Source organism: Dacryopinax primogenitus (genome assembly GCF_000292625.1).
Source record: "Dacryopinax primogenitus strain DJM-731 SS1 chromosome Unknown DACRYscaffold_16, whole genome shotgun sequence".
NCBI classification, from domain to species: Eukaryota; Fungi; Basidiomycota; class Dacrymycetes; order Dacrymycetales; family Dacrymycetaceae; genus Dacryopinax; species Dacryopinax primogenitus.
Window position 1 is genome coordinate 768,976 of NW_024467213.1, and position 10,942 is coordinate 779,917.

The following is a 10,942-nucleotide window of genomic DNA, read 5'->3' on the forward strand; positions in this document are numbered from 1 at the left end:
GCCAATTCAAAGTGTCCTTCTTGAGCTTGCATTCATAAAGTTCTGCAAGGCAGATACTGAAGCCCCACCATATGGCACAGCTCTGGTGTTCACAAGGTTGATGGCAATGCAAGTGCTTGACATCTCGGCCATCAAAGCTGTGGTGGGTCACATACAGGATAACCAAGGCTGCTGGTGTATCATAGATTGCAAGCCACCTTTTGCAGAAACAGAGTAAGGCCTTTGAGCTCAATTGCATGGGGAAGCAGGTAGGATTTGGGGTGAGGGGCAGGGGAAGTGGGACAGGGATGCACTGAGGGATGGGATAGTATTACATATCATACATGTCAGTCCACAGGGCAATGCAGAGAATGATACATATATATTGGCCAGTTACATTACTTGTGGGGGAGAATATCACAATCCTCAAGCTCTTGCTGTTTCTCCAGATGGTTTGCTTGCCTTCTGGCCTTTTGCTCAGCTGACCACTGCTTCAATGAGATAGTCTGCTTCAGCAGCACCACTGCAGCTGCCACACTTGAGAGAGATAACTGCGCAGCCACCATCTCTATGCCACGGGGGGGCTGTTGGACATCCTCAGAGATGGGCAGAATGCTTCTTTTCCCACCATTGTCTACAAAAGATTGGGGAATGCTCTCCTTCAGTGGAGGAGGTGAGCGGGAGCTGGATCCTGATGGCATCAATGCTTGAACCTCTGGATGCAAGGCATGTTCCTTATTGGCAGCTTTAATGGGCTGGGTCCCAGAGCACCAAATTGATCTCGAAGGCTGCAACATACCTGACTGGCACCATCCCAGTTGATGATGTTGCCTGTAGCAGTGACAGAGTTGCTAGTAGAGACAGTCGGCGAGTCCACAGACATAGCTGTCTCCTCTTTGTGCTTCTTAGCATGTTTGCATTGATGCTTGCTGGGTTGGTTCGCATTCTTCAAGTGTTTGAGATTGAGTGCATCATGACAATGGATCTGGCCTTCATGTACAGCACACTGTGCTTGCATGCAGGGAGAGGACACTTGCTTCAGGATCTGCAGTTGTTGCTTGACCCAGGCATCTGTCAAACACTCATCAGCAGTGTTGACAGTGTGAAAGTGGAGCATTGGCACTCCATTGCACAACAGTGTCTCACAATGTGCTTCAGGAACAGTGTCATACAGAACACCAACAAAATTACATGTCCAGGGCCAATTGAGGGGAGTGAAGGCATAATTCCTTATCTACTGTACCAACACAAAGTTTGCGATGCCAAGAAGGTCATGCACTTTGCACTGGGCAATGAGCCAAATTCTCTCAGCTTGTTCAAAAGACATTGGCATCTAGAAGAGTTGCCAATTGATGGCACAGCACCAGCTACCTGCAAACTCTTTGTAGAGTTCCTTGACTTCGTGGTTTGGTACAGCAGCAAGGTTCTCCAAAAGAGGGCGCTGCAAGTACATATGCATGGCCTTGAGATGTTTGACCCATCACGGATGAACAATTCCAGATTTGTGCATCTTCAACAGCATGGTTGAGAAAGCTTTGCAGACCAGGATCACCCAATGAACTTTTGCGCTGAGGGGATCTGCAGGTGGACCTTCACAATAAGGGCAGTGGGGATGTTTCAGGTCCCATGCCATGGCATAAACTGTCCAGTCCTCCATGGAATGTGTCTGCAAATTGCATTCATGCTGGTTGACGTCCCAGCACAGGTCATGGGGTTCAACACCTTTCCCCTCCAGAAGGTGTTCAGCATACCACCTTTCCATATCTTTTTGTTGTTGAGGAGTGAGGACTGGGATGTCAAACTTTGGGCAGGAGAGCTGTTTGACTGACAATAGGGAAAGTCAAAATCTGTCTTGATGGCCACTGATGAGGGTTGGTTCCAAGCTGACAGGTGTCTTGTGTGGGGCCACTAGGAGCTCATTGACGGTTCCGGTGGAAGGGGGATATGGTGGAACTGAGAATGATCAGGATATATACTGTGCATGCAGCATAATGTTACTCACTGAGGTTCTTGTCCATACCCATTGCTCCCAACAGGGCATGCATCACAGAGTTATCATTGATGTCTATCATATTGTGATGTCAGTAAGATGAGAATGTATATGCCAAAGGCAAACTCACCATCATCTTGTGACTCCTTGACTCTTGACAACATCTTTGAATCTTCTGCATGAGTAGGTGCATTGTGGAAGCCCTTTGCTGCAGTCGCAAATACCATAGCAGAGGACAACAAGTGCTTGGATGCAGCTCAAAGGTGTTGAGGATATCGAAGGGAGTAGTCAGGAGGAAGGAAAGGTGGTCAGTGAACACCATAATTGGTAGTTCACTTGAGAGGGGTATGAAACTTGTTTTCTTCATGCACATATGGCTACTTAGAGCACCTGAGCGGTGCTCACAGAGGACTCAGTTGGGGGGGAAGGGTAAGGAAGAGCGTTGTCTTGCATGCTAGTCAAAAACCTCAAAGCCAAGACACCTGGTACTCCATGTGTGTCTGGCACCAGAGCTGTCCCTTGTGAAAGGTATGTGCTCTGGGAGGGGGGGAAAGGGGGAGGGGAGGGGAAGCAAAACAGCATTGATGTCATCAAGGAAGGAGACATTGAGGAGAGGAGAGGAGAGGAGAGGAGAGGAGAGGAGAGAGAGGACAATGACAACAAGGTGGTGGTGGTCATGGTGGGGGTGGTGAGGATGAGGAGGTGGTGGTGAGAAAATGGTGACTCACAGGCCATGGGAGCAAAGCTCATGAGGGTGCACAGGAGCAAAAATCATGTGTACATGGAAGCAAAAGATGACATGGCTCTTTGGTCCTAAAAGCCACATCTATTGCTCCTGTGCATGTGATAATTTGCTCCCACACTCACGTGACCTTTGCTCCTGTGGCCTGTGAGTTGCCATTTTCTCACCACAACCACCTCATCCTCGCCACCACCACCACCACCACCTTGTTGTCATCATCATCCTCTCTCTCCTCTCCTCTCATCTCCTCTCATCTCCTCTTGTCTCCTCTTGTCTCCTTTCCTCTCGTCTCCTCAATGTCTCCTCAACATCTCCTCCCTTGACAACATCAATGCTGTTTTGCTTCCCCTCCCCTCCCCTTTCCCCCCCCCTCCCCAGAGCGTGTACCTTTCACAAGGGACAGCTCTGGTGCCAGACACACATGGAGTACCAGGTGTCTTGGCTTTGAGGTTTTTGACTAGCATGCAAGACAATGCTCTTCCTTACCCTCCTCCCCAAACCAAGTCCTCCACAAGCACTGCTCAGGCACTCTAAGTAGCCATATGTGCGTGAAGAAAATGAGTGTCATACCCCTCTCAAGTGAACTCCCGATTATGGTGTTCACTCACCATGCTCCCCCTCCCTCTCTACAAGAACCTACAATACCTTTCCTCAACTATGTCTACCATTGATAATGCAGACTGGTTTGTCATCCCAGAGAGCCTTGACTATTTGCTCACCCAGCTCGACATTGACCTAATCCCACAACTGGACTCAACTAAGCCTTTGCTCAACACAACCTTCAAGAAGTGTTGCCCACCATCATATGCCAGAAGACAAAGGCAGGAGGACTTCAACAATGCATTGGAGGACCATATCCTAACCATGTATGAACAATGGGAAATCCTTCTCTGTTGGCAGATGTACTGCAGGGAGTTCATCTTCCAGAAAGGTGCGCATACATCTACCTTCTGACTATAAACACTACTAACCTCTTTGCAGGCATAACCTATCTTGAATCCTGCATGGTGCCTGAGAGACAAGTGTCTGCACTGTCCATGATGTATGATGCCTTCCAGTACCATGTGGAAGCCAAGTCTGCCCTGCCCAACCTGCTAGCGGTGTTCCCTATTCTGGAACAGATGGCAGCCAAATGACAAGTATGCTGGCCATCATCTCTGCAGGCAGTAGCTGTTTGCAAATGGGAAGGCACGCTGGGCATGGCACTTTGGCAACAAAAAGTCCTTGACAATGACTGGGACAACAGACCCAGAGCACCTGCCCCCTCTGCCTCTCCCAAATGCAAACTTGAGCCATTTACCTGGCCATCATTTTCCCCATCCTCTCCCGCAAAGAACTACCAAACATCTGAGTTCAGCACAAATTGCATTCCGGATAAAGGTTGGTGGCCTCATGGGCAACTATGAGAGATAGCCTACCCATTGCCAGACAGCTTCAACTACCCTCCCCTTGTTCGACTTCACAATCCCATAAGCTCTGCAATGCAGAAGAATATCCACCCAGTGGGTCGCCATCACTGGTCTCCACAACAATCAAACCAGTCCAGATATTCATCTCCAAACCAGTATCAGAGGGAGAGATCACCAGCTCCTCACAGATGTAGAGATCATGCTTGGTACTCCAGGTCACCTTCTCCCTACAGCCATTGAAGGCAATACCATAGCTGAAGCTGCTCAGCCTTGCCATCACCCCACAGCTGTCACAGGTGTGACCATACCCAAAGTTGTTTGGCTTTGCCCTCACAAAGGCATTGCTATGTCCACTACCCCTCTCCTGCTCGTGACATCACAATGGAAGCACAACTGCCCTCCCTTCACCATGTCATATCTGAGTCCATAGCTGCAGTGCCTCTTGATCATGCTTGTTCTGATGCCAACAGGAAGAGCATGATATCACAACATGGAGACCTCAGCAGAGAGATGGATGAGCCAATGGAGGTGGTGTCAGAGATGTAGGAGATGAAGGCAGAGCTGGACCAGGTGACACAGGAGCTGGAGGAAGTGCAACAGAGGTGGAAGGAGCAGCAGCAGCAGCAACTGTGGGAGCAGGATAGCCAGCAGGTCCGGCAACAGCTGCAGGAGTCCCTGCAGCTGCAGCAGGAGAAGCTGCGGCAGGAGCAGGAACAGGAATGGCAGGAGAAGGAGTTGTGGGAGGAGGAGGACATCTTCCTGGAGCAAGAGAACTCCCCAGAGCAGGACACCATCATGGACATCAAGGTGGCTGCTGTCATGGAGCATGAGGGACCAGAACAAACCTCTGTGTCTGAGAATACTGCCCCTCTCCTCCCCCCTCCTCCTGTCAGTGCTACTCCTGCATTCCTGACTTGACACCCAGTGTCACCAATTGACTCCCTCGGCTTGTACTGCACTCCCAGTCCCATCCCCATCCTTCCAAGATTGCCTTGCACTCCAACACCACCTCCCCCTCCATCTCCACCACCACCTCCACCACGGCAAGCCTTTTGGCCTCCACCTCATAGGGGTTTGCCTTACCACCCCTCTGATCCCAGCACTTGCAATGATGATAATCTGAACTGCATACTGCTGCTGGTGCCAATGCCAGAAGATTGGAGACCTCTCATTTTTGAGGGGGGGGGCTGGTATAGCTACCAGTTCCCTATGCCTCCTCCTCCTCCTTGTCCATTGGAGTTCTGGGAGGATCCAGCAGTCATGAACCCAGAACCTCTCCCCCCTCATCTTGGTTTCAGCAAGGTGAAAGAACCTGTCAAGAAGCCTGCCCCCCCTGAGAAACCTCTCAATGAATCCAAAGACCTTGTTGTTTTTGATGAGAAACTGGTGTTGGTAAGTCAGTATCCTCATTGTGCCACCCAATAGCTCATGGTGGATGGTAGCTTCATTCAGATGACTGGCATCCACCTGTTGGCATCATTGACCTCACCATCAATCATGGTCATGGTAACAGGGATGAACAGGTATTCAAGGGAGCAACACACCAGGTTTCTCTGGTAGCTAAGGACATCCAACAATTCAGAGATACCATTGGCTGGTTGAACAACTGGAACATCAGCAACACAGTTGTACTGTTCCAACAAGGTTGGCCTGCTTCTGACCCCATAGTTCCCACCAAGCCCCCCCCAGCAAAAAGAATGGAGAGGCTTTTAGTTGCAAAGTCTTCTCCTCTTATGCATGGCCTGACTTTGACACATACTTGAGGAGGAAGTGGATGGAAAAGCATGTTGCTAAGAAACTCCACTGAAATGTGTTCAATATGGAAGCATGCTGGGAACATTCAGAGTGACTATTCCCCCTCTACATGGTGAATCACTGGGTTCTGGGGCATGTGGACTTTGTCAAATGCCACATCATTATATATGACTCACTGTGTCACCATTGGAGGTTGGCTGTTACGGTGTGTCCTCATGGATATCTCACATAGCCAGTACTGATTAGACATGCAGATGATAAAGCATATGGTGATGGCAATTGCCAAGGAATCTTCCCAGGACCAGCCTGGGTGCTTATGGGTAGGCTGGGAAGCACATGCAGCCTCAGTACATGTGTTCACCCCCCTGGGGCAGAGAATATTGTTAAATATGATCTAGGTCCCAGAACAACAGAATGGCCATGATTGTGGGTTGTGGGTGCTAGCCCAGATAATAGCATTCATGCAGGGTGTTGACCAGACATCCATGACTGATGCAGAGATGCCACAGTTCTGTCACTGGTTACATGACAACATGGAGAGTTTGCCATATGCACTGGTAGCACCATGTGCACCAGCAAAAGAGGAGACCATGCCCTTGGACTCAAACAAGACCATGTTAGAGTTGGTGGACTCGGATGAGGCCATGGATCTCAATTAGGTAGTCATATATACATTACTTACAATTATACTTCTTGCTCTAGAGAAGTGGAACACTTTTTTCTGGTACATACTATATTTTGTAGTATTAGAAATCTGTATGCTCAGTACCCTCTGCTCTCTCGGCATGACTTTCAGCACTTGAAGCACCTGTACTGAATAATAGGAGTTCAGGCCCTCTTGTTGACCCATGACCTAAGGGACGGACGTGTGACATTCCAGCGTTTGAGGGCCTGGTTGACCCTACCTCTTGCGAGCCCAGTAACTCTTCCTGCAACTTTGGGAACATACTGTCCACACCTCTGCTATTGATATCGGCATTGTGTGAGCTCTAGTGAAACTGTTTGAGCTGTTGATCAATGCATTGGGGGCTATGTGCACAGAGATGTTAGGGAGGTTATTCAACTCCCATGGTTTGTTTCAGATCATAGACATGCACACACCTGCTGGGCGGCGGTGCAAACGCCGACCGTCTCTGATTGCGCTACCTTGCCCGCTTGGCTGGTCCATTCCCGTTCCTACTGGTGAGTTATTTGAACTTGCGGTAATAATCTTTAATAATCTTCCATTTCTACGTCATTCGAACATCTAGACGCCTGATACATATTCCGGTGATGAGTGCGAGTCTTCCGGAATCTTACCCCGCGCTGTTCGGTCTCGAAATGTGACCATAACTGTGCGAGTGCAGTCGCGTTACGACGGCCTCCCTTCATCGTCGCAGCTTTATCACGGCATTTAGCATCGAGTGTATCCATGTCGTCGCTTACACCATCAAGTCGTATTGAACATGGAGCTAGGCTACCTCTCGACATCATATTCGAGATTATCGATACCATGTGCCTGTTCAAATACGCCTTCTCAGGCACTCATCCACGGTGCATAGTGCGCACATTGTGCGCTCTCGCACTCGTCAATCGAAGTGTGCACGCGCGTGCAATCTATTATCTGTACAAGGACATCGCATTGCCGTCACCAAGTGCTCTGCCTCTAATAATCGACTCTAACTACCTTAATGCACGGCAGTCGGTTCGCTCTCTCTCGATTTCGCAGCCCCCAACACCCTGGAACACCATCCCTATCCCGAATCGCCAACCTAGCCGACCCCTTCCCTGCGCTGAGCCGCCCGACTTGTTCCTTCGCCTCCTTCAGCTGCTCGCTCCCACTCTCGAGCATCTCACCCTAGCAACCGATGTTACGCCCATTGGTCACCCCTCTCTCCCCGTGCTGAACGGCATCATGACTACACTCTCGTTCCCCTCCTTGCGTACTCTTTCCCTCGCATCTCAGCCTCACCATGCGTTCCCACACTACTGGTTCCCCGAGAACTCGACCGCTTGGCCAAACGTGGAACGTGTCGTGCTGCACACGTATCATCCGATATTAGCCGAACAGTGCTTCATATCTCGTCGCTGCCCGAATGTTCGCGAGATGGCCATCGCCTTCAACGCTTTCGATTGGGAAGAGCCAGTCGCTTTCGCGGTTGGAGGGCAGCTCCGTGCCGCACCCTCAGTCAAGCATCTGCGGATTCTTTACCCCGGAGCAGGACACGAGATCGATGCGAGGTTCCTCAGTGTTCAAAGACGGCCAGAAGAGCAACTCTGGGTGACGCCGAAGGCGCGCATGGCGGAACGGTACAAAGGGACCACGATCGACGAGGTGAACCCGCTCAAGCACGGTGCAGTGGGGGAGACGCTGAAAGACTGGATGGGAGAAAAGATTGCAGATGGGGCTGTGTGGGAGTTGGAAGGATCTGCGTGGAAGAAATGAGTCTGCATGTAAGAAGGGCTAGAAGGGCGCCTGGCAATGGATAGGGCGATGTGTCGACGTAGCACAACTCTCTTTGGGCGCTCGTACAGGCCGGGATACCGACTGCCGTAACAAGTAGGGTCGTCTTCTGGAGGGCCGGGTACTGCTTGAGATTTTCAACAAACATCTCTTCGTTGGTTTGTACTTATAATCTGTGTCTCCCGCCCCATCTTTATCCTTTGTGTATCTCACTGTCTTCTTGTTCGGCGTCTTCGTTTGCTTGAAGGTGCTGCTCTCTTGCTTGATATTCCATGAAAGGCACCTCGTCGGTGCGCGTTAGGAAGAGCGTTTTTCCACCAAGTTTACGCTCATGACTATTCTGGTATGTCAAGATCCAGTGCCTCTTCTTCATGCGCGCTTCTGACCTCACGTCATATCGTCATTTTTGGATCAAAAAGCTCTTCTAGCATCCTTCCACCAAATGCGCAACATCTTTCGGTCATTCCGGTCCTTGTTCGGGCCTCTCTTTGGCTTGAAACCTGGTCCTTGGTTTAAGCGCGCTGTGGGGTCGACTCGGAGCATCGCACAGATATGGAGCGGGCGATGATGGCGCGAAACACACACCGCCTACGTGTCGTCAATCTCACTTATTGGAGCTACAGCATCGGCCACGTATTCCCCGCTCCACGGCCAATACACCGGTCGCCGTCCTCTAGACCACCTTTGCAGCCACCGAGGCCACATCCAGGCCTTTTTACTAGTGCCCTGCGGCCGCTTAACCCGAAATCCTCAGAATCATAGAAGCGTCCGCACTTGCCAAAGTCGAGCAGAGCTTCTGTAAGAGTCGTGCTGGCTGGGTCTGGGTAGGGTTCTCTTATCTTGTGCGGTTCTGGGAGCGACGAATATCTTCCAGCCTCATTACGATGTTAAGTGATCAAGGAACAGGTCGTGGACGTACTCGATCTCCCTTTATCATCATCAGCTCATTGGCTTATTGGATCGTCACCCCGTGAACCAGCGATCTGCACCGTCACTCCCCCGCCCAGAGGCATCATGCTCAGCCTAGTAGCAGAGAGCGTTGGCGTACGTCGTGGAGCCACTCTCTCCCATCTACCGCTCGAGATCCTGGACGACATCGCGCTCTACCTCAGCAAGCGAGACCTCCACACCCTCTTGTTCGTCTCCCGAAGCGCGTACCGCGTCTTCGTTCCCGCCCTGTACAGGGATATGGACATCACCTTCAGCGGCAGTAGCAAGGAGATTGACACGGCTCTCGCACTGGTTGACACCTTAACCAGGACGCAACGGCTAGTGCTGTTGATCAAGCACTTGAGGATGCATCTATTCCTGAGTACGTCGCTCTTTCATTGACCGCACAAGCAAGCAGCTGACACCCTACCAGACGCAGAAGGCACCACAGCGCAGCTTCTCCTCGCCCTTTCCGACTTCTTCGCCTCCATCCCACCACATCGTTCCCCTCTCCGCACGCTGCGCTTCACGGCCTGGCTCGAAGACTGGGAAGAACGGGGCGAGCAAACCCTGATCTCCGACATGTCCGCCATCGCGCCCATCATCCTAGAGTCGTTCAACAAGCTTCGCTTGCCATGCCTGCACACGCTCATCCTTGACGGCGCCCTCCCAGGTCTGGAATGGGCGTTCGATGCGCGCCCTTTCCTTGGTGCCCACCCAGGACTGAAGACACTCGATGTATCCTCCCAGTTCCTCGTCCCCGAACAGGGTACTATCCCGCTCCTAGAAGAGTACACAGGAAGGCCGACGGACGTGATTAACGTATGCCACTCGCGGCCTATTCGAGGTCTCAGGTTATACCTCCCCAGCGCGGGGACGTGTTTGGTCGAAGACAGCGACGGGACGGGAGAGATAGAGGAGCTAATACTCAACGCTTTGGGGGAAGCGAAGGAACTCCGAAGGCTGGAGATGGTACCCAGTTGGCCGGAGGGGACGTGTATCGAAGTGAGAGGACATGGACAGGGGATCATGCCTCCTCAGCTGGTGAAGGAGGTGGTGAGAGCCGCGTTGAGATTGGACAAGCTGGAAGTTTATGTTGGGGACACACTGGTGTGTTTGCACTGTCTCTTTCATTCTGGGAAACTGAGTTGTGGGTAGATGGAAACGCTCGCCGTCATATCTCAACTGAAGGGGCTGCAGGAGCTCGTACTGCACTGTCAGAGGGATGTCTGGGAGCCATCAGCTTCTCCGCCTACTTCGGACGAGGAAGACTGTCCACCCACACCAGCATTCGACGACCTAACAGAAGATGACGTCTTCCCCCTCTCGCATACGCACACTGCGCTGACAGACTTCCTTCTTCCTGCATGTCCTGAGCTCAGGAAGGTAGTGGTCGAGTGGAGGGGATGGAGGAGATACTGGGGTGAAGAAATCGAGGAAGGAGAGTTTGCGGATTGGGAGCAGAAGTGGGTGTTTGCTGTCAGAGAAGAGGAGGAGAGGAGATTGGAGGTAGTACGCTAGAGCTCTGGGAGCGTCCTATGGGGCAGCTTGACTCTGTTTCCTCAATTGGTTGTTTGGTTCTAGGGATGGGTTTTTTGGTTTGTCGCTTTGTGTTGTACTTTTGTTTCTGTGTGCTATCTCTATCAGTCGTAAACTCCAACTATGCCCATGAGATGGAATATGAATGCCAGCCC

The 10,942-nt window shown here is 51.2% G+C and overlaps 4 protein-coding genes across 4 annotated transcripts; 3 read left to right on the plus strand and 1 right to left on the minus strand.

The window, feature by feature from the left end:
- Positions 1 to 1,819: 1,819 nt before the first annotated feature.
- DACRYDRAFT_110145 (uncharacterized protein) lies at positions 1,820 to 2,196 on the minus strand (the record flags this gene model as incomplete). The annotated part of the gene is made up of 3 exons (XM_040769010.1): positions 1,820 to 1,932; positions 1,982 to 2,044; positions 2,100 to 2,196. The coding sequence occupies 3 exons, from the start codon at positions 2,194 to 2,196 to the stop codon at positions 1,820 to 1,822; spliced, it is 273 nt and encodes a 90-aa protein (XP_040626321.1).
- Positions 2,197 to 3,368: 1,172 nt separating this feature from the next.
- Positions 3,369 to 3,847, plus strand: DACRYDRAFT_110146 (uncharacterized protein; the record flags this gene model as incomplete). Its single annotated transcript, XM_040769011.1, has 2 exons — positions 3,369 to 3,642; positions 3,693 to 3,847. 2 exons carry the CDS (start codon positions 3,369 to 3,371, stop codon positions 3,845 to 3,847), a joined length of 429 nt encoding a protein of 142 aa, XP_040626322.1.
- Positions 3,848 to 4,669: 822 nt separating this feature from the next.
- On the plus strand, positions 4,670 to 5,038 carry DACRYDRAFT_110147 (uncharacterized protein; the record flags this gene model as incomplete). Its single annotated transcript, XM_040769012.1, has 1 exon — positions 4,670 to 5,038. The coding sequence occupies one exon, from the start codon at positions 4,670 to 4,672 to the stop codon at positions 5,036 to 5,038; it is 369 nt and encodes a 122-aa protein (XP_040626323.1).
- A 2,248-nt stretch (positions 5,039 to 7,286) lies between these two features.
- Positions 7,287 to 8,428, plus strand: DACRYDRAFT_118141 (uncharacterized protein; the record flags this gene model as incomplete). The annotated part of the gene is made up of 1 exon (XM_040770531.1): positions 7,287 to 8,428. The coding sequence occupies one exon, from the start codon at positions 7,287 to 7,289 to the stop codon at positions 8,298 to 8,300; it is 1,014 nt and encodes a 337-aa protein (XP_040626324.1). The 3' UTR covers positions 8,301 to 8,428.
- Between the last annotated feature and the right edge of the window lie 2,514 nt (positions 8,429 to 10,942).